The sequence below is a fragment of the Euprymna scolopes genome, chromosome 10 (assembly GCF_053919585.1).
Source record: "Euprymna scolopes isolate OS-2025 chromosome 10, ASM5391958v1, whole genome shotgun sequence".
Lineage (NCBI taxonomy): Eukaryota > Metazoa > Mollusca > Cephalopoda > Sepiida > Sepiolidae > Euprymna > Euprymna scolopes.
In genome coordinates, this window is record NC_136491.1 from 117,885,863 (window position 1) to 117,909,454 (window position 23,592).

The 23,592-nt window shown below is 35.1% G+C and overlaps 1 protein-coding gene across 1 annotated transcript in view; it reads left to right on the plus strand.

The window, feature by feature from the left end:
• The window catches only part of LOC145286237 (gasdermin-E-like), a 107,386-nt gene that overhangs the window by 68,881 nt on the left and 14,913 nt on the right, over positions 1-23,592 (plus strand). The window contains exons 3-6 of the mRNA XM_080135057.1: positions 4,406-4,613; positions 16,489-16,601; positions 17,676-17,801; positions 19,928-20,083. Of these exons, the coding sequence (XP_079991183.1) occupies positions 4,406-4,613; positions 16,489-16,601; positions 17,676-17,801; positions 19,928-20,083 (603 nt within the window). The remainder of the gene's footprint in view (positions 1-4,405; positions 4,614-16,488; positions 16,602-17,675; positions 17,802-19,927; positions 20,084-23,592) is intronic.

A 23,592-nucleotide genomic window follows, 5' to 3' on the forward strand; every position in this document is an offset into this window, starting at 1 on the left:
TTTACATAGTACATTATCTGTTACATCACAAGTCTTTGTGCTCGGACCTGTGGATTAAATGAAGGGTTCCATTTAAAATTTCGTACAGATTCCTGAGTTCAACTAGATACACTGAAAGAAAGTCGAAGGTTAGATCGGTTGAAACGTGAGAATAACATTGAAAATGAGAACAGTAATCCAAACAATCTAAATTATGAATCCTCATCTCAAAAATTCAGAAACATAAATAAGATAATGATTTTGAAATTTTTATGGTGTGAAATCAATTTCTAGAGACTTGCCGCACTAAATAGTTCTTTATTCCTTGAACATGATGTATCCTTTCTGCTCAGAGAAAATAGTTAACCTTCATATGCATGATGTATACAGAGTAACAGAGTAACCATCAAGAAGATATGACGTTCCGTTTCTGGAGTCCCTCAACTTATTTCATTATTTTTTTTTGCATCTAGTTCTTTTTCTGAGCAGCATCATCGGCCATCACTCGAGTCAATGTTAGGAACCATTTTGTTGAAATTAAGAACCCTTTAACACAATTTAGAAACTTTCTAGTGAACTATTGTTAAAATCTAAGAAAAGATTGTAAACAAACATTTACAATATTAAATCGGGAGGGGGGGGAGTTAATCTGCGTGCTTGCGCGTACAACAATGGCCACCACTTATTGCTTAATATTCGGAAAACTACTTATTTGCAGAAAATTTAAATGCAATATTTGTTTTCATTCTAATATACTTGACACCACTTTTGTTTGGAAATAAAGAAAAACGTAAGTTGAAACACAGTTGGAACATTAGTAACTTGTCCTTGGTAACATTTATCTTTGGCACAGGATCACAGTGTAGTATCTGTTCTGATGCTACACTTCATTTCTTCTGTCCTCGCTCAGTGGAGGAGAAATCCTTTCATGACTAAGACAATTTTTATTCTATTTTTGTTCCTATCCAGAGTGCTCCTTTTTGGGGAGCTAGATTTTCCCACATTAAAAACCGACCTTGTGTTTAACTGTGCCCTCTTGGGGAGGCAAGTAAATAAATTTAAAAAAAATATATTTTTGACAAATATTCTCATGTAAAAATTATTTGTTTATAATTCTAAAAAGAAACAATCAAATTTAATATATAACGTTCAGTCACAGCTAATTTTATTAATACCTGTGTGGTGATTAATTTAATTTTCCAAACGACTTTAAGAGGACATTTTCAAAAATATTCTCATATAAAAATTATTTGTTTACAATTTTAAAAATTACAATTAAATCAAATTTTCAACCTTCCTGATAGACTTTTTTAGCCTTATAAGAAAATAAACAGTTAAAAATATCAATATAATATTTGCCGTATTAGCAATAAATAGTATTGTTTCTGTAATTTATATTAAGAATGTTATCAAACGTTATGAAAGTACTTGAGTACAATTCTAATTAAATACGCGTTTAATTATTAAAAAAAATCAGAAGCTCACAGTATAAATGCTGGAGTCCCTCAGGGGTCCATCCTGGGCCCAACTCTTTTCCTGATCTACATTAATGATCTTCCAAATCACATGCTTACATCATTCGTAGACATTTTTGCTGATGACACTACTATCTATGGTAGCACATCTAAGACAGTAAACGACCAAGTTCTCTCCGATTCTCTCTCCTCTGATCTTGATCACATTATACAATGGGGAAAGAGTGGCTGGTTACTTTTAATGCATCTAAAACCAAGCTTCTATCTTTACATCATCAACGTTCTGATCCCCATCTGGCATCAATTAAAATGAATGGCTCTCGTCTTGGGGAGGCCTCAAGTTTTGACAGGCTTCTGGGCTTGACCTTTACTCCTGATCTTAAATGGAATACGTACATCAAATCTGTTGCCAAGGCCGCTGGAAAAATGGTCGGATCCTTCTATCGATCCAGTAGGTATCTCACTGCTCATGCAATTCTCTATCTATATAAGAGCCAGATGCGTCCAAGGATGGAATACTGTTGCCACATATGGGCAGGAGCTGCTAGAAAAGACTTGTCCTGCCTTGATAGCGTTCAAAATAGACTTTGTGGCCTGGTGGGAGATGTCCTTTTCTCTTCACTGCAACCTCTATCTCACAGAAGAGATGTTGCGAGTTTGTCTCTGCTTTATCGTTATTTTCATGGAAAGTGTTCGACTGAGCTTCAATCTATGGTCCCCCCTCGCCAAACTTTCACAAGAAACACTAGACTAGCTGAAAACATTATCAATAATTTTCCCCACTCTTTATCTGTGCCTAAACCTAAACATAGATTCCATGATCAAAGCTTCTTTCTTAGAACTGCACGCCTGTGGAATTGTCTTCCGTTTTCCTGCTTTCCAGCTGTCTATTATATGGTTGTCTTCAAGTCCAACGTAAACAAGTTTCTGATGAGCCGTTTCACTTAAGTTAACAAATTTACCGAACTTCCATTACTATCGATTACTATATTGTCCTTTTGACTACTCTACACTCTTTAACCCTTATCCTTGAGTGGCCTATAGGCCTTGATAAGTGGTGACGCCTATGTAAAAAAATATAAAAAATAACATTACTTACTTTATTATATTTGGTTAGAATAAAATTTTCCCATCTAATGGCACGTATCCAAATTGAGACTTGCTCCTTCTCTTTAGGAAAAGAAAATATATGTACTTTGGGGCCTTTTGGATAATTTCCCCGGCAATTTGGAACAACGCAAGAATAAACCATGTTGGAGAACAAACTGCTGCTGATAGGGACCTTTAGCCTAGAGCATATACCTACAAATTGATCTGGTAATGACGTCACGGTGTCATGTTCATTGGCCTGTACTTTCGGTAGCCTCGCTCTTACTCTTACTTCTACCATGACTCTTCTTACTCCCACCATGACTCTTACTCTTACTCTGATGCTTACTTTATGATTCTTCTTCTTAGTTTTACTCTGACTCTTATTCGGACTCTCACTATAGTCTTGGGTATAACCTTAAAAGATATCCAGTGGTGAAGCCCCATTTGTTACCATTGCTACAATGTTTATTTTGCCCCAGAGTGGTAATACATGTTAGGGCATGTTTTGCAAAGTCCAAAACAACGATTTTCTTCTACAAAACAATCAAATCAAATCCTATAAATATTTGAAGACCTAAAGAACCTTAAGCATAAAAACATTTTACAAAATTATTGGATTTGGCATTAAATAATCCAATAAGGGATTGATATGCTGTAAAACAAACCTCCCAACCAAATTTACTGTGAGTTTATTAACAAATATTATTATGAATTATTTGTAATATAAATATTATTATAAATATTATTGTTAATTATTTGTATTATAAATATTATTACAAATATTATTATTATTGTTAATTGTATTATAAACATTATTATAAACATCATTGTTAATTGTTTATATTGTAAATATTATTACAAATATTATTATAAATATTATTATTAATTGTATTATAATATTATTATAAATATTATTATTATTAATTGTTTGTATTATAAATATTATAAGAAGGTGGGTTCTCTCTACTGTGCTAGAAAGCTACTAACGCCGAAAGTATCCTATACCTTTATAAGGCCACCATTCGCCCATGTATGGAGTATTGTTGTCATATTTGGGCTGATGCATCTGCCACTAGTCTCTCACTCCTACACTAGGTTCAAAAGAGAGTCGCCAACCTGATAGGCGCTGAACTGTCATCTAAACTTCAGCCTCTGTCCCATTGACGAAATTTTTCTGCTTCCCTCTGCCTGTTCTACAAGTACTTTAGCAGTGAATGCTCTGACAAACTGCAAGCATTTGTGCCCCCTCGACGTAAATACCCCCGACAAACCCGACAAGCAGCTAAATCCCACCCCTTCGCAGTAGAGATCCCTAGATGCAAGAGATCTTTCTACTCCAGTACTTTCTTCCCAAGAACAGCTAGACTTTGGAATTCCCATCCAGGTCTCTGCTTCCCCAACTGTACTGACATGCAGAAGTTCAAGTGTAATGTGAATCGACATCTTGCTGCCCAACTCCCTACACAGTACCCCTGATACTTATGTCCCTGATAGTAGCCCCCTACAACAAAGTGGCAATGTGCCTTGTTTGGGGTGAAAGTGTAATAATAAAAACAAAATAATTATAAATATTATTGTTAATTTGTTTGTATTAAAAATATTTTTATGAATTCTTTGTATTATAAATATTATTGTTTATTGTATAATAAATATTATTATGAAGCGTTTGTATTAAAAATATTATTATTATTGCATTATAAATATTATTATAAATATTATGTTTAGTTGTTTGTATTATAAATATTATTATAAAATTATATCTTATTATTATTCCAACCTATGTTATATATATATGTATGATACATATATTATTTTCAGTTTTTCACAGTTCTGTTGTTTTTCGTAATTTTTTGAAATAGAAGAAAGAGATTGCAAGCATTGATGCTGAAGAAAATTTCGATAAAGATGATCAATATAAGGTTGAGATTCCTGCTATGACCAATCTGGCCTACCATGTTGTGGAACTGAAGATTCGGCCGGACGGAAGTATTGGGGTATGCCTGATCGATGAGGACAAGGGAGGATTTGATATTCCTGACTCTCTTCCGACCAAAGACAAAGACAAATGTAGGTGAAAGTTTGAATTCTTCAAATATGTAAGAATATTACATCTTGCAGAATGGACTCTTGTAAAAAAAAAAATAATTAAATTAAAAAAACAAATTGTTTGTTAAATATGCGTGCACAATTTTCTCAAGAAAATCAGATCATACGGCATCACTGGAAGAATACATAACATAATTAGATTCTTCTTAGATAAGAGAAAAATCCAGGTTGTCCTTGATGATCGTACATCTAAACAATATGATATAAATGCGGGAGTGCCTCAGGGGTCTATCCTTGGACCTCTGCTATTCTTAATATTCATACATGACCTCCCTGACAAAATTGTCTGTGAGATGGGTATGTACGCTGATGACACCACGCTCTATAACAGACACGACAGAAAAACAAATGAACACATATCTAAAGAAATGGCAGAAACACTAGAGGATGACCTCCGATCTGTTGTGGAATGGGGACAAAAATGGATGGTCACCTTCAATGCTGCCAAGACTAAACTTGTTTCCTTCAATAATTACAAGAACTCTTCCCTACCGTCAATAGCAATGGCCAATGACTCTTTGTCTGAAAGTACATCATTTAAACTCCTTAGCCTAACGTTCATAGGAAACATGAGTTGGAACAATTACATTGAGAACATTGCCAGGGCCGCTGCGAAGAAGGTGGGTTCTCTCTACCGTGCTAGAAAGCTACTAACGCCTGAAAGTATCCTATACCTCTATAAGGCCACCATTCGCCTATGTATGGAGTATTGTTGTCATATTTTAGGCTGGTGCATCTGCTACTAGTCTCTCGCTCCTAGACAAGGTTCAAAAGAGAGTCACCAATCTGATAGGTCCTGAACTGTCAGCTAAACTTCAGCCTCTGTCCCATCGACGAAATGTTGCATCCCTCTGCCTGTTCTACAAGTACTTTAACAGAGAATGCTCTGACGAACTGCAAGCATTTGTGCCCCCTCGACGTAAATACCCCTGACAAACCTGACAAGCAGCTAAATCCCCGCCGCCTTCACAGTAGAGATCCCTAGATGTAAGAGAGCTTTCTACTCCAGTAGTTTCTTCCTCAGAACAGCTAGACTTTGGAATTCCCTTCCAGGTCCCTGCTTCCCCGACTGCACTGACATGCAGAAGTTTAAGTGCAACGTGAACTGACATATTGCTGCCCAACTTCTTACGCAGTACCCCTGATGCTTGTGTCCCTGATAGTAGCCCCCTACAACAAAGTGTCAATGTGCCTTGTTTGGGGTGAAAATGTAATAAATAAAATAAAAAAAACAATGGTGTTTGTTATTCGTGTTCAGCGAATCAAACTTGTGCAGAGAACTCACAAAGATTGCTCTTTAGGATTGCTTGGTTTGCATGAAGTCCTTCTTGTTTATCACTGATATTTGTTATATACCTACTTTATTGCAGGTTTTTACCCTTGATGCACATAACAGCAGTTGCATACAAAGTTGGAAAAGGTTTGGTCAAGAATGCACAAAAGAAACGACAATTGCACATGCACAGAAACAACATTGTTATCCTCACTCTATGAATTTGTAGTTCCACTCCTGACATGTCCTTGCCACACAGGCAGAGATAACCAGAGGACAACAGATCCTGATGTTGACTCTTGGATTTTTACCAGGACCCTGTTAACCAGGTAGTCCTAACCCTACGACATTGCCACTGACTGTACTGAGATAAAGGTTGAAGTTTAGGAAAATGGGATGATGTCTAATCATAATTAAATCTGAATTTTTCTCTTATTTAAGAAAGATTTGATTATGTTAAGTATTCGTCCAGTGATATGATTTGATTTTTATGAGAAAACCTTTATGTTATACCCTGTCAAGACCTACTGCTCTAGATTCCCCTGCCTTATTGAGTGCATGGTATGTATGTTTACAGATTACAGCTAAGATATCCGCAGTAGAACGGGTTTGCTTAAATCCATACTGTTTGTCAGAAAGGAGTTTAGTATCTATAAGGTGGTGGACTCGTGCTTCATTAATTAAGGACTTAATCATTTTGGCAGAAAAAAGGAGACTAATAGTGTGATAATTTAGTGAGTCAGTTTTTTCGCCAGAATTCTTGTAAACTGGTATCATTGTAAAATGGTAGGAATTTTCCAACAGTCAGGAAAGCAAGATTCGGTAAGGCATTTGTTGAAGAGTTTGGAGAGAGCTGGGGCAACCTCAGTGCAGCAGTTTTTTTAATAGTATTGCTAGGATGAGATCAGGCCCACATGCCTTTTAAGTGTGTAGGTTTTTATGCTATCACAAACTTGGGAAGCTGTGATTTTTCAGATCATTGAGTGTGGTTTCTGTCCGCAAAGGGAAATTTGGGAGAGAGTGGTTTGCTGGGTCCAAAGAGGAATTAAGGCAAACTTGTGCTTGGGTTAGTCTTCTTGGTTGATGTTATGGGTGCGGTGGCTAATCACAACGCCGTAACACAGTATTTGCTATCGTAAGCAAGAGTAGGGAAAAAGGTTTTGAGGGAGAGTTATAAAAATACAAGAAGCAGGTATTTTATATAAAAATAGGGAATTTATTAAAGACACAAAACATACCAAAACAAGATAGGCTGACAGAAATATTTATGAAAGTAGTATTTAAACAGGACAAAAGGGGATGAACACAATATTAAAATATGAGGGAAAAAGGGTAACAAGAGGAAGGTAATTTTAGTGGGGAAAACTAGGCAAAGCAATAATCTATTCTCGGAACTTAATATATAATATGATATTCAATACGTTTGGTCAAATGATAATCAAAAGTACTTTACCCTCCGTCGTAGTAATAGGGATGACCAAGTTGGGTAGTAGGTGGATTCTGGTGATAGTGGGTTGAGGTTACAGTTCTTACGACGCCTTTGAACAAATCCGCCGGGGAGAAAGGCTGCCTGTGGAAGCTACTAGCTCACTCTTTCTCACTGCCGTTAAGCTGTTACTCCCAGCGTTTTATATTCATAAGGGAGTGTATATTTCTTAGACCTCTTTTTCTTTCCTTTCTTTTCTTCTTCTTCCTAACCTTTCCTAATTCTATTTTTAGGGATGGGGACAACCTGAATGACCCTAGGTTCTGTACCCAGTCCATTCAAGGTCAAAGTTAATACTACGCCTCTTGTTACACTTCCCCCCCGTCAGAGTAAAAGTTTTGAGTTACAAATGAAAAACTTTTACAACAACAATAAAGGCAAAAAATATATTAGTAGTTACGTACACATGATTTTAAGACAATCAGTTCCAACAATATTCTGTAAAATAATAAGTCGGCAAAGGAGCACGCATTAGTAACATTATACTCTAGATAGTGCGTCTGCAATAATATTGTTTTTTCCTTTAATGTGCTTGATGGTAATGTTGTATTCTTGTAGGAGAAGGCTCCATCTTGTCAGTCTCTGATTTTTGTTTTGCATCTTTGCAAGGAAAGTTAATGGATTATGGTCGGTAAAGACCAGAACAGGGTACATGGTGACGCTGAGATAGAAGTCGAAGTGTTGTAGTGTCGTCAATAATGATAAACATTCCTTTTCAATGGTTGAATAGTTCTTTTGGTGAGTGTTCAACTTTTTGGAGAAGTACCCAATTGCTCGGTCGATACCTTCATCATCCTCTTGGGTTAAGATACCACCCATTCTGACATCACTGGCATCAATTTGTAGTTTGAATTGTTTTGTAAAAACTGGTGTTGCGAGAGCTGGGCCCTCCATGAGTGTTGATTTTATTTTGTTGAAAGCCGCATCACAGGTCTCACTCCATTTGTATTTTACATCCTTTCTAAGGAGGTCCGTGAGAGGACCTGCTATAGATGAGAAATTTTTACAAAATTTCCGATAAAATCCTGCCATACCGAGAAATCTCATTAATTGTTTCTTGTTGGTTGGAATAGGATACTCGAGAATGGCATCCACATTTGCGGTGATGGGTTTAACTTGTCCTTGGCCCACAGTATGGCCTAAATAATTTAATTTTGCATGACAAAATTCACTTTTGTTTAAGTTCACAGACAGGTTTGCCTCTCTTAGCTTACGGAAGAGTTGCCTTATGATGTGTAAATGTTCGTTCCAAGTCATACTGTACACGATTACATCATCACTGTATACATCACATCCTTGAATATCTTGTAGAAGGGAATGCATCATCCTTTGAAATGTTGCTGGTGCGTTTTTCATTCCGAATGCCATAACCTTGTATTGGTATAGTCCATCGGGAGTCACGAAGGCTGAAATTTCCTTAGCGTTATCGGTTAAAGGTACTTGCCAATAACCTTTCATCAAGTCGAATTTACTGACATATTTTGATTTGCCAACTTTGTCGATACAATCATCAATTCTGGGAATCGGGTATGAATCACTTTTGGTTACTGCATTCACTTTCCGAAAGTCGGTAACAAATCTGTAGGTGCCATCGCCTTTTGGTACAAGTATACAGGGAGAACTCCACTGACTGTTGCTTGGTTCAATAATATCATTTTCCAGCATATACTTAATCTCTACCCTCAACTGTTGAAGCTTGATGGGGTTGACTCTGTAAAAGTGTTGTTTGATGGGTTTTTCGTCTCCTACTATGACGTCGTGTACTGCAAAGGTAGTTTTACTAGGGACATCAGGAAAAAGATCTTTGAAATCACTGACCAAACCACACATTTCCTTTTTATTCTCATTTGGCAAATGTTCAAATTTTTTATTTAAATTAGCTAGTATTTCCGAGTTTTTTAGATAACTACTCTGTCCCATTTCCTCCTCTCTGACAATTGTATTTTCATCGTTATTTAAAACATTTTCAGATGAGGTTATTTTTGTAATATTAGTTACTGTTGTAACTGGTTTACCCATATCTAACACATTTCTGTCAACGTATCCTTTTAGCATATTAATGTGACAAACTCTTCTCTTTTTTCTTCGATCTGGGGTGTGGATGATATAATTTACATCATTTATTTTTTTCTCTATTTCATATGGGCCAAAATATCTTGCTTGTAGGGGATTATGTGGGATGGGTAAAAATATTAAAACTTTGTCCCCACTTTCGAAGGTACGATTTTTACTATTTTTATCAAATATAGCCTTCATTCGTTTTTGGGAGTTTTTCAGATTTTCTTGCGCTATTTTCACGGCCCCGTGTAATTTCTCTTTAAAATTTGATACATAATCTAAGAGATGTAATTCATTTTTCTCCGTTAGCCATTTCTCTTTTAATAGCTTTAAAGGTCCCCTCACAGTATGTCCGAACACAAGTTCGAAGGGGCTAAATCCTAAAGAGTCTTGTACAGCTTCTCTAGCAGCAAATAAAACAAAATGGACGCTTTCGTCCCAATCTCTATTATATTGATAACAGAATTTTTTCATCATGGACTTCAGGGTTTGATGAAAACGTTCGAGAGCTCCCTGTGATTTGGGGTGATAAACACTGGATTTGTGTTGTTTAATATCCATCTCATTCATTATTTGTTGAAATAGACCAGACATAAAGTTTGTGCCTTGGTCTGATTGAATGGCTGAAGGAATTCCAACTAAACAGAAAAATTTAGTTAAAGCCTTTACTATAGTCTTAGCTTTAATATTTCTTAACGGAACAGCTTCTGGGAAACGAGTCGACGTACACATAATCGTCAGTAAATATTGGTTTCCCATTTTTGTTTTAGGGAGTGGCTCAACACAATCCACTAGTACTCTACTAAAGGGTTCTTCGAATGCTGGTATAGGTCTGAGTGGTGCGGGCGGAATCTTTTGATTAGGTTTTCCGACCATCTGGCATGTGTGACACGAGTTACAAAAATTTACCACATCATGCTTAAGTTTTGGCCAGTAAAAATGGTTTAGAATTTTTTCATAGGTTTTATTTATTCCTAAATGACCTGACATGGCGGTATCATGAGCTATTTTTAGTATTTCTTGTCTATAAACCTTTGGAACTACTATTTGACTTATTACCTTCCACTCCTCATCCACATTAGCATCTAGTGGGCGCCATTTTCTCATTAAAATTCCATCATTCATAAAAAAACACTCCCTAACTTCTTTTGTTTCCGTTTTTGGTAAGGCGTTATTTTTGAGGAGGCAAATTTCTGGGTCGTTCCCTTGTTCACTTATAAATTGGTCCCTAGTTAATTCGTCCGTTTTATTTTCTTCTGGGAGATTTAATTTTATTTTTTTACTCGTATTATTCTGTTGTTCTAACAGGTGGGATATGAAAGTTTCGTCAAGTCGTAATTCATCGTTTGGTATCTCTAGGTGTTCCTTTTCTAGTCGTTGTTTTCTTGTGGTCGCTCTGGTAATAGCGCATACCGGGTAAATGTCGATGCGTTCCTCCCCCACTGTTTTATGGTTTACTACTATCTGGTCACTGACAATGGGATCAGCTATTACTCTCCCTCCAGCTAAATCATTTCCTAGCAGCAGCGACACTCCCTGAATCGGTAATTTGGGTCTTACGCCCATGATAACTGGGCCAGTTAATAATTCCGATTTTAGGTTAATTTTGTGTAGGGGCGCTTTATTTATAGTCATTCCTACCCCTTGTAATAATACAATATCTCCGGTGAAGGTAGATTTCGATAATGGAAGCACGCCTTCTAATATTAAAGTTTGTGACGCGCCAGTATCCCGCAATATTTTAATCGGCTTGGCTTCTTCAGGGTCGTTAATATACACATAACCCTGGGATAAAAATGGCTCATATCTTTTCATGTATGGGTTTTTTTCTTTCTCGCTTCTCCCTAGCTTTGGGGAAGAAGACTGGTAAATACTATCGTTTCTCGTTTTGTGTGTAATAAAGGCATGTGGTTGAAACTTATTTTCTTCCCTTTTCCTTTTTAAGATCCGACACTCGGATATAAAGTGGTTATCTTTCTTGCAATAAGAGCAGAATATTTTATTTTCTCTCGGAACGGGTGCGGGCGGGACCCTTTGATTATAATTTTTATTAAATACGTTAGGAACACGCGGCTCGGTTAACATTTTCTCTTCTGTACGAAGGGTTGACTGGTTTTTTGTTATTTTATTTCTTTCCCAACACCTGTGGGTTAAATTATATGTATCCGCCATTATAGCTGCCTCCTTAACGGTTTTAATTTCTCTTTCGTCAACTCGCATTTGAATTTCTTGTGGGGCGCATTGTTTAAATTCTTCGATGAGAATAAGTTGGCGTAAGCTATTATAGTCATTATTTACGTTTTTCGCTCTAACCCATCTATCGAAGAGGTCTTCTTTTTCTCTGGCAAATTCTACATAAGTCTGCCGCTCAAATTTCCTATACTTCCGGAATTTCTGCCTATATGTTTTGGGTACTAACTCGTAAGCATTTAATATGGCGTTTTTTATTGTCTTATAATCCGCGGGATCTTCTAGACTAAGCGCAGAGTAAACCTCGGCGGCTCTTCCCACTAGCACGGTTTGTAATAAGGTTGGCCAGTACGCATACGGCCAATTTAAGTTTGCTGCGATTTTTTCGAAATGAGGGAAATATTTGTCTACTGTTTTTTCACAAAAACTAGGCACTAGTCTAACATTTTGTGCTGCGTGAAACGATGAAGCATTAGACTGTTGACTTCCATTACCCTGTAATTTAAGTCTTTCCAGCTCTATTCTCTCTTGCATTTTTAGTTTTTCCTTCTCTAGTTCTAACTGTATTTGTCTCTTCTGCTGTCTCTCCTGTATTTCTAATTTCTTTAGTTCCAAGGTGAGTTGCGTATTATTTTGTCCGTCTCCCTCGCTTACGGTAGCGGTTTCTAGAAGGTTGTTTTCTATTAATATTTTTTCTACGATACTTTTTATTTCGACCTTTTTCATATTCGGGTCTGTATCTATTTCGAAGAAATTCGCAATTTCTACTAATTCTGCTTTTCGTAGTTTCCTGACTTTTTCGCCCAGGTCGGCTAAACTTAAAAAATTCTCTACAGAAAAAGACATGATAATAGAAGAGCCCACTTAGTACGTCAAATAGTTATTATAATTTAATTTCTCTTTTTTCTAGTACTTTTGCGAGCGAGAGCCCTCCCAAATTATCTGCACAAATCCCGGACACGAGCCCCCAACTGTTACGGGTGCGGTGGCTAATCACAACGCCGTAACACAGAATTTGCTATCGTAAGCAAGAGTAGGGAAAAAGGTTTTGAGGGAGAGTTATAAAAATACAAGAAGCAGGTATTTTATATAAAAATAGGGAATTTATTAAAGACACAAAACATACCAAAACAAGATAGGCTGACAGAAATATTTATGAAAGTAATATTTAAACAGGACAAAAGGGGATGAACACAATATCAAAATATGAGGGAAAAAGGGTAACAAGAGGAAGGTAATTTTAGTGGGGAAAACTAGGCAAAGCAATAATCTATTCTCGGAACTTAATATATAATATGATATTCAAGACGTTTGGTCAAATGATAAACAAAAGTACTTTACCCTCCGTCGTAGTAATAGGGATGACCAAGTTGGGTAGTAGGTGGATTCTGGTGATAGTGGGTTGAGGTTACAGTTCTTACGACGCCTTTGAACAAATCCGCCGGGGAGAAAGGCTGCCTGTGGAAGCTACTAGCTCACTCTTTCTCACTGCCGTTAAGCTGTTACTCCCAGCGTTTTATATTCATAAGGGAGTGTATATTTCTTAGACCTCTTTTTCTTTCCTTTCTTTTCTTCTTCTTCCTAACCTTTCCTAATTCTATTTTTAGGGATGGGGACAACCTGAATGACCCTAGGTTCTGTACCCAGTCCATTCAAGGTCAAAGTTAATACTACGCCTCTTGTTACAGTTGTCATGCAAACAACCTCAAGGTTATTGGATAATGGGGGATTTGTTGACTATTATTTACTACACTGTTATTAATTTTCTAGAAATCACGAGTTCTAAATTTCTGCAACTCGGTACGTTCACTGATGGTTTTGGCATCTCCTCTATTAGCTGTGGCTATTTTACTTTTACAATTATTCATAGCTTCTATATATAAAAGTGCACACCTGTGGAACTCTCTTCCGTTTGACTGTTTCCCATCTGACTACAACCAAGATGTCTTCAAGTCCAACGTAAGCAAATTCTTGATAAGCCGCCCCCTTAAGTAAAACACTTTATCAAATCTCCAATACTAACGATTACTATGATACTATCCCATTGATTACTGAACACGCAATAACCCTTATCCCCGAGTGGCTTCCGGGCCTTGATAAGTGGTGACTACCTTGTAAAAAAAATAAAAAAAATATACTTTTCTATTTATACTGAACTTCTGTCGGATAAATATGTGGTATTCATGTTGTTTTTGAGCAATGGTAGCTGCACAAGTAGAAGTGAATTATTGGGGAGATTTGGGTTTGCTATAGAACTTTCGTGTGGTAATATACGCTTTAATTGCTGCTTTGAACCATTCATTAGCCTCATTTGTGCACTGTTTCACAGAAAGAGAAAAGATATTTCCCCATGGAGTATCTCTGATGTGATCCCTGATGGCTTCTCAGTCAACCTTGTAGTACCTTGTTTTGAGCAACGGTTCTTCAACTTGATGTTGAGAGTTTAGAGTGATGTTTATCGTTATCACAACATGATCCGCATTCCTGACTAGGCAATGCTGATTTGTTACCCAATTTTCAGGTACTGTGGTCAGAAATAGGTCTCAAAGTGAGACTTGCTAATCATGTCGATCTGGGAGACAGGCTGGGAACGTTACTGTGTTAGGGAATGGGATATAGAAAAGTTATGTGTGATGCTACTAGTTGAATCCATGTAACTAGAAAAACCAAGCCAGTTACTATGATGGACATTAAAGTCCGCAAATACATGTACTTGGCTGCTGGTATCTAGGGAGAGTGTTGCATCTTATCTGTGAGAGACACGGTTGATTAGGGTACAGTTCTGGAGTGAGAGAGAACAGTAGAGAAAATAGGAGTAGCTAACACTATGTTGCAGGTTTAGTTGTGTGGAAGTCGTTTTGGGTGTCACCACTTGTAAAATCTCCATTTTTATTGGGCCTTTGACCTGTGATAAAACATATTGTGATAACAAACAGAATACGAATTCCAAGATATGAATTCACTGTAATTATTTCTTTTTATATCTGCAACAAAAATAAATTGTTCATGGATATTAAGAGTTCTTGTAGAGCAAGGGAGAGTCTTTAGTTGAAATATAGAAGAGTTACGATGTTGAAAGTTTTAGCATCATGCATTGTATAGATCTGAAATATTGTATCAAAATTTCTCTGCTCAGTTATATGAATTATATTTTCTTAATTACAAGTTATTAAAGAGAGTGTTCATTGCTTTTTATTATTAGAAAGAAATTGATAGAATGTTTAAATGTGTGTGTTCATTAAGTTGTGATCGATTATAATCATCTTTTAGCGCCAAGAGGCCCTTGATAGGGCACTGTTGCATGTGAAGCGAGCTGGTCGCCAGACAAAAATGACAAACAGCTCCCTTAAAACAATTTTTTAGAAAAATTAATAAAAACAGATATTCAGACTTGGCTTATTAAAGGAAGTGTAAATTTATTTACCGTTTCTTTGGGTTACACTCGTGTGTGTGTGTGTGTGTGTTTTTTGTTTGTTTTTTTTGTTTGTTTTTTTGTTGTTTTTTAGTGTCCATTGAAAAAGGAGAAATCCTTATTGACTGGGTAAATGTTCCTTTTTGGTGTAACATTCGAAGAGAAAACAGAAATTAAATGTTTTTCTTTATGAAGGCAGTTCACGTAGAAAGTGGAGCGGAGAGATAAGGAGAATATTTCTTAGTTTCATTCGGGAGAACTATCATAGTGTCTTTGGTGTATATCGAGCGTGTGCGAAAGTCTGCAATGGTGGAAAGCACATCTCACCTCATACGGTCTCGCAGAAAAAGAGGAAGAGTGACAACTCAAATTTTGCGCCACAGTTTTTGTTGTCCTCTTTATGAGAGCTCTCCGGAAACGGTGACACATCAAAAAGGTCCCCGTCAAATTTTAGTTCCGGGGTAGACGCTACACATGCGTGCTGTCAGTTCTGGATTCAAGTATGGAAGAGAGAGAAAAGTGACAAAAATGTTTGAGTTCAACCTTTTTGTTTACTTCGTCATGTGCTCAACTCGCCTTAGAAATGACGTATGATTGGACGAGCCAGGAGGTAAGTTGCATGCCTGAGCCAATCGGCTATGAGCTTTTAAATGAAAGATATTTAATAAACCCATGAAATCTCTTCACTGGTTCCACCACAATCTAAAGCACATGGAAGTCCTGATTGTCTGATTCTAGTTTGAATTCCCTAGTCAAGAGAAGGGTGTTATAAATATAGACCAAGTCTGTGCATGTTGCTGTCTGAGTCCTTATGGCAAAGTGGGAGATAACCAGACATGTTGAAGTGGTTACAAGGGATGGAGGAGTGTAGGTTAGTTTCACTTAGCGCTAATATATCCGGGGGGGGGGGGGTTGCTAGAAGAAATGATTCTGCATTGTCTAAGTTAGTTTTAAGTCCATGGACATTTGTGAATGTAAGCATCAGAGGAGGAGAGGGATTGTTTTTATTAGGGTGCATTGAAATCAGACATACACTGTATGCCTGGTATATTTTTTGTTTTTTGTGATTGATCATACATTTTAAACTTTTAAAATCGAGTTCACTTGACTATATAAATAAAATAAGTAATTTTTTCGCGTATTGTTGACGTGTGATCGAATACAAAAAAGAGAAATACAATTTTTATTTTTCTATTGACAGCGTAGATGAACTTATACAATTCTTTGTTATTTGTTTTATGCTTTTATACATTTTCTAATTTAAAGGGAAATAACTAATATCTTTCTGAATTACCTCCCTTAATCTTCCTTACCTAATTGGCCTCTGCGCTCAATTAAACGGTAAGCTCTACAGATATACTCTCTATTTTTCAAAATTAATTCCATATAAATTTATTTTTTTATGTTGTTTTTGCAGCATTGTTTTATCCACCGGAAGAAGTTACAGTGATAAAAGATAAAAAAGAAGTTCAAGAAGCGTTTGTCGAGTGCCTCAATTTCCCGATTCTTTTGGAGCGACTTGTTCATATTGTAAGTAAAATAATAACATTGGCTTCACGTTAGATTACATTAAGTATCATGAAACATGAATATGGAAAGTGAAACCTTTAATGTATGTAATATGTTATGAAACAATAAGAATTGACTGACTTGGATCTTTGGAAGATGTCCCTATTTACCACCTCCCCATGAAGACTGCAAGTGATACAAAGTCGGTTCAATGTAAAAAATCTGATCTGTTCCCTGCTTCCTTTGTTCCAGCTCATTTGACTCGTTGGTCTAGACGTTTCCATCAATTCTTTGTCTTGATATTGTAATACAGCTTAACTTCTTTCCAATGAATGCAAGGTTGTGGAACTCTTTACCTGCTCACTGTTTTCCTTCTACCTACAACTTTGGTCTTTTCAAGACTAAGATCAATAGGTATCTCCTATTTTTGCAATAACCAGCTTTCGTTCTTGTTAGCTTCTTAAATCAAGTGGCTTCATGCCTTGTCTCGGGCGATTTCCATTTAAAAAATAAATAAATAAATAAATAAAATAAACATCTTCCACAAAATGGACGGATATTTATTTTTAAATTCTACAGTTGAGAAATATTTGTTTTCTTTTGACCGAGAGCAGAACAGATACTCACACTGAATTATTTATTTGCAAATAAAAAATCAATTTTATTTACAAGTTAAGCACAAGGCCATCAAAAGTGTAGAACATAGGTGGGTCGTTGAACATTCTATGTATACCCTATTCTTAGCTGGATGCATTCTGACCCATTCATCTGAGCAATGGTCTTTTTTCTATTTAATAATTTGTCCATCACTTTTATTCCAGCAATCACCACAATACCACATTTACTTCATTCACTACCCTACTTCAAATATCCTCAATGGTTTTTAAATCAATTTTCTTTACAAAAGATATTTATACACTATATTTTGATCCTTGCTGGCAGTCTATGTAGTACTTGGTCTTTATTCTATGTGTTACTCTAATTGTTGGGTTTATCAAAAAAGCAGAAATAAAAAAACTTTAATTTCATAAAATGTTGTTATCGATTGTATGGAACAAAACTGATGGATCATATCTTTTTTTTTCTTTTTTCCAGTTGCATGTCCTCTATTCACATGAAGAAGAGAAAGAACTATGGGATGATAAATTTTGGACATTTGTTGGAGACGATGGATTCCAAGCCACTCATAAACTTCTGAAACTGATCAAAGTGAACTTTGAGGTATTTTTTTTGACAAATTTTAAAGACCACCATATATATATATATAGTAAAACGATTCATAATTTTGAATTAAAAATTAGTTTCAAAAGGAAAAAACAAACAAAATCAACTAGATTGTACGTTCATTTTATTTAAATTGACAATGAATTTTGACAAAAATTTTCTCCTTTAAAACCAAAGTCTCCTCATCAGCAAAAACAGGTGCAGGGAGGAAGTTAAAGACACCAAAATAAAACTAGCATTTTAGTCATGTGTAAGGCAGATATTCCTGGAAACATTTAAAAATAAAATTAAAATAAAATAGAATAAAAACTAAGTTATTAATTTTATGTTTATAAATAAATAAATTAAAATATACAATTATGAATAAGGTTAAAAGAAAAAATTATTTTTTATATAAAAAAAAAAATATATATATGCCTTTTTTATCTCCATTATAAAATCTGTTTCAATTTGAGTCAGTCTATCTTTTGGCATGATGTTATATTTTGTCTTCTTATTAGAATAATTACTTATTATATACAGTATTAATACATTTACTAATACATTAAAATAAACAACTCTGCTCTTTAGATTCTAGGTCTAATTCCCTCTAAATATATATATATATATATATATATATATATATATATATATAGTCTTGGAAGTTTTTAACCATTAAAAAAAAATATATTTTTATCATTCATTAGAAAACTATTTAGTCAGTAAGTCATTTAATAACCTGCAATTACTGCATCAACTTGCTCTCTCGAATTCACTCTAGTACCAATGTAATTTAAAGGGGTCATCAGTTGTTTACCATGAAACACTGTTTCGGAGATTAAAAAACAAAACAGTATATTACATCATGGCTCCCCAGCAGTGTTGCTCAAACACCACGACATGTTACAAATATTAGATCTAGTTTCCCATTCTTAATTAATTTATCTAACCTATTCATGTTATAAAAATGAATTTCTTACCTGTGAGATTCATCTGTTTCCAAATTCAAAATGGATATATTTTTTTAATTTACCAGTCTTGTATTTATAAGATTAGGATTAAATATATATATTTCTGTGGAAATGTTGTTTTTTTTTCAATTATATTTTACCTTTCATTTATACCAATCCTTTAATTTATGAAGCTCAAAGTAATGATAGAGCATATAACGAGTAAATAACAAAAGTCTATATTCCAAAGTTCAAGATGTTGACCGTCTTACAATTTATTCTTTTAAGTACGTTAACTAGCACAATTCTTGACAGCACCTGTTTCATAGCGCAAAATCATTCATTTAATTATTAATGAGGCTATTCTCCCCTTAATGCCTCAGAAGAAATAGCACCTATTAGTTCATTAAAAGACAATGAAACGCATATAAGCATGATTACAAAAACCGAGAATTGGGAGAGAAGTTTCAATTACCTTTTATTTTGTTCTTTTATAATACCATTTTGACTTTTTAAGTAAATCATAATATGTTGATTCTGTTTTTTCTTTTTCATTGTTCTTTGCAGCTATAATAATTGTTATGGCGAAGAAAACAATGCATAAACATAATTTCTCTGAGCTTTCCATTTGTTTTTATTCTTTACAAATTCTAGATTTTTTTGACAGAAATATTACATGTTATTCTAGATGCTTGCATAGTATTAAGCTTCCCCTCGTCTGCTTCACTCATGGCAAAAAACCCAAAAAAACATTGGTTACATGGAGATCAAAACCAGAAGAGAAACTTATTTAGCGTGTTAACTTTGAGACTTCCTATGATGTCATTTTCTTGCACATATTAACCTAAACAGCAAAGGAAAGATTTGACTAGCATGTTTGCCATGTCAACTTTGAGACTTCCTGTATATGATGTCACTTTTTCACGCACATTAGCTGAATTCTTAATGGAAATTTTCTGTTCTTCATAATCAAATTTCTACTACTTTATCTAACACATCTCCTGTACACTATAGAAGGGACACATCTCCTGTACACTATTGAAGGGACACATTAGCTTTCGTTTTTGTATAGGCGTTTTGCAGCTCAGCACCTTCTATATTAGATTCACTGTTACTTGTATCAATATATACATATTTTGTTTTTACAGGATTGAAATGTTTGGTGTAAAAATCCATTATCTCTCTCTTTTTCAGTATGGTGAACCCATTGAAGCATGTAATGTCAACAAGGATATGTTGGGGACTATTTTGTATTATCTGGAATTAGTGTCTTTTATGTCCGATGAAGAAATTGGTGCTATAAAGCATTGTGCATCCACACCTCATTTGGCGCCAAGTTTTCTTAAAGTGGTAAGTAAACTATAAATAAAGACCATTATTCTTAAGATATGGTCATTAAATCTGCTTGTTTAATACTTAAGAATTATAAACCAAGTAAAGTTCTATTTCAAACTTAAGCTGAACTAGAAAATCACCCCTTCTCATCTGTGATAATCAATCTGTATGATCTTAGATAGAAGATGACACAGAAGTCTTGCTGATCAATTTGGATCAGTCCAAAGAGTTGACCATCGTTTATTGGCATCTGTTCTGAAGACTGCTGGATTCCAACCAGGCTTCTGCAAATGGATCTCTGTACTGCACCGCATGCCAATGACAGTGGTACAGGTAAACGGAAAGCACTCAAAATCTTTCGCTATCTCCCAGTCCATGCGTCAGAAGTGTCCGCTATCTCCCCTGCTTTATGTCCTTGCATTAGAGCCGCTACTTCACAAACTGAGGTGCGAAGAGGCAAATCTGGTCCTGTGCGGGATCGCTCTGACTGATGGACTGAGAGTCAGAGTTTCTGTGTTTGCTGATGACATCACTATCTTTGTGTTGAGCTTCCAAGACATCGAGGTGGTGATAGATGCGCTCACACAATACAAAAAGACCATAAGGCCAAAATCAAGTGCAGCAAGTCAATTGGTTTGCGGTAGAGCACCTGGAGGGGTGCCGACTCTCTTCCTGCTCCCTTCAGCTGGACGGATGCTGGAGTTCGGATCCTCAGTATGTAGTTTGGACCAGGTCTCCAGCTCAAAAAGAATTTGTTGGAGGTAAAGTCAAACGTTGAAGTCGCGCTTGACTTGTGGGTTCGAAGAAACCTATCCTTGAAGGGTAGAGCGGAGGTGTGCACCACCTACGCCCTTCTACTCATCTTTTACTGACTGGCTGTACTTCTCCTGCCTGAGCACTATCTCAAATCCCTGCAGAGCAAGCTGTCCTCACTTTGGGACAAAGGGAAACATTGGGTTCACAGATCTGTGTTCCATATCTGTGTGAAGGATGCTTGGAAATGACTGACTTGAGGTGTCATCGATATATTGAGAGACTGGCTTTCTGAGCTGAAACTTGATAGAAGAGTCTAGTTTGATCCTGCCTAGAATTCAGCTCTATGTAGAAAGTGACCTGCTTGTTTTCAGCCGGAAGATACTGGGCGGTCTTCCACCTAGAGAGGGTTGGGAGGGTCTTACTAACATTTTGTTTTACTTTTTGGACTTTTTTCCCTGACCTCAAAGCCAAATAAAACAAACGACTTTTTATATAATTTTATATTTATGGATATATATATATATATATATATATATATATATATATATATATATATATATATATATATATATATATATAAAGCATAATTGTATATCAAATAAATCAATATATTTAATAAAGTTTATAGATAGAAATTATTTCATATCTAAGGGGCAAATTTCTATAAAATAATAATACGGCCCAGTCAAGGGGAGATAATTCAATTGGAAATTTTAATGCTTAATACCCTTGTATTTTAGATATATATGTATTTTTTAACGTATATATAATTGGAAAAACATATTTTACCAAAACAATGCATATATATATATATATATATATATATATATATATATATATAAAATGCTTTGAAAATAATATATGAACAAATCCTAGGAGCCCCTTTCACTAACAAACTCATCAGGAGTTAATCATTGGTTATCTACGAATGCAAAAAGACAAACTAAAGTGTCATAAAAGAGCAACTAACTTCTGCTTTGAAATCTACCATTGATTTACATCTAATTGAAAATCTAGCTTGTACAAATGCCTATAAAATGGACTGTTTCAGAATATTGCACCAGGTTGACTCTCAAAATCATATTAAGATTTTGAAGTCAGTCTCAATTCTTTCGCACAAGCCAGCGCTTTGCCGATAAAAAGAATTTGTTAAATCATTAAACTTGCTCGGAGATATATCTTAATCGTTCTCATACACCCTTCCATCTCAATTGTACACATATTTGATATTATTGTATATATACAGGGTGTCCACAAAGTCTGGCTACATTATGTAGCCAGACTTTGTGGAAGCATCCTGTAGATTATGTAGCCAGACTTTGTGGGCACCCTGTCTATATACAATAATATCAAATATATGTACAATTGTATATACATATATATATATATACACACACACACACGTGTATATATATTAATATTAATCAAATATATATTTGATATTATTGTATATATATTTCACACGAATTCTCATTTGCCTTTTCTTCCCTTCTCTTTTTTTTTTTGCTATATCTCCAAGTATTTGCTCTTGTGTGACGATTTAATTCTTTTGGTATCTTTTATACCAATGATTAACTCCTGATGAGTTTATTGGTGAAAGGGGCCCCTAGAGTTTGTTTGTATATTATTTTCAAAGGGCTGAATAGTTTTTGTACTGTTAAAAAGTTATATACTGTGTGGTTTGTGGGAAAGAGCCACAGCCAAGTGCTCAATTATAAAAAAGAATTCAGTATAAAATCATAATATTTATTTCAAAATTTTAGAGAAAGTCAGAAAAACATTGAGACTGTCGGTTTCAAATCCTATATAAGGAGACTAGTTTATGGTAAAAAAAATGTTGAATCCTCCTCAGCCTATGTTTATATTTGTTCTCACCGAAAATGGTGAAAGCACATTCTTTTTTTCTGGATCAGTATTTATTTATTATTTCATAATTATTACTATGGACCTCTTTTTATTTTTCTGAACTCTTATTTATATAATAGACTAGAAGATGTACGCTACTATATTGCCGGTATATAATATTAAATTCTTTTACAAAAATGAAGAAAAAAAAACGGAAATAAACTGATTATGTGCATACGAGTATTATGTTTTTTGTAAACCATTCACTTTTTGTAAGAAAAAAAAAATACTTGAACTGAGATCGAAACCAAACCAAAAGGCAGTGAGTAAAGTATGATAACCATTAGGCCAGCTTGCTACAGCCTTTAAAGAGTGTTTTCAAACCTTGTGAAACAGTTGACAAACAGATAAAATACCAATTTTTTAATAATAGCCCTTGTTTACAGATGAAAACTTATTAAAAAGTGTTCCACATGTCTGAATACCCTATATAATAAATTTCAAGCCTGTAGATCCAAAATTCGTTGAGTATATGGCTTGAGAAGTTTCCTCACACACATATTCTCATTTATATATATATATATATATATATATATATATATATATATATATATATATATACACACACACATACATAAACTGCGGTTTTCTCATTAGAGATAGTTCTGAATCTTCATTAAAAATCAGAGCACATTACAGGAAGGTTAAAAATGGTTAAAAATTGTATTGTTATAATCGTTATTCACTCAATCTGAAAAAGTTATTATTAAATAAATTAGTCTTAGTTATTAGTTTCACGCCATCATTTTTCAGGTGATTTAAACAAGTTGTCTCCCTTGAATCATTATGACAAAGTTGTCTCGCTTTCAATAATTTAATTTAAACATAGCAACCATCTTAATAAGAATGAAAAAATAAATTAG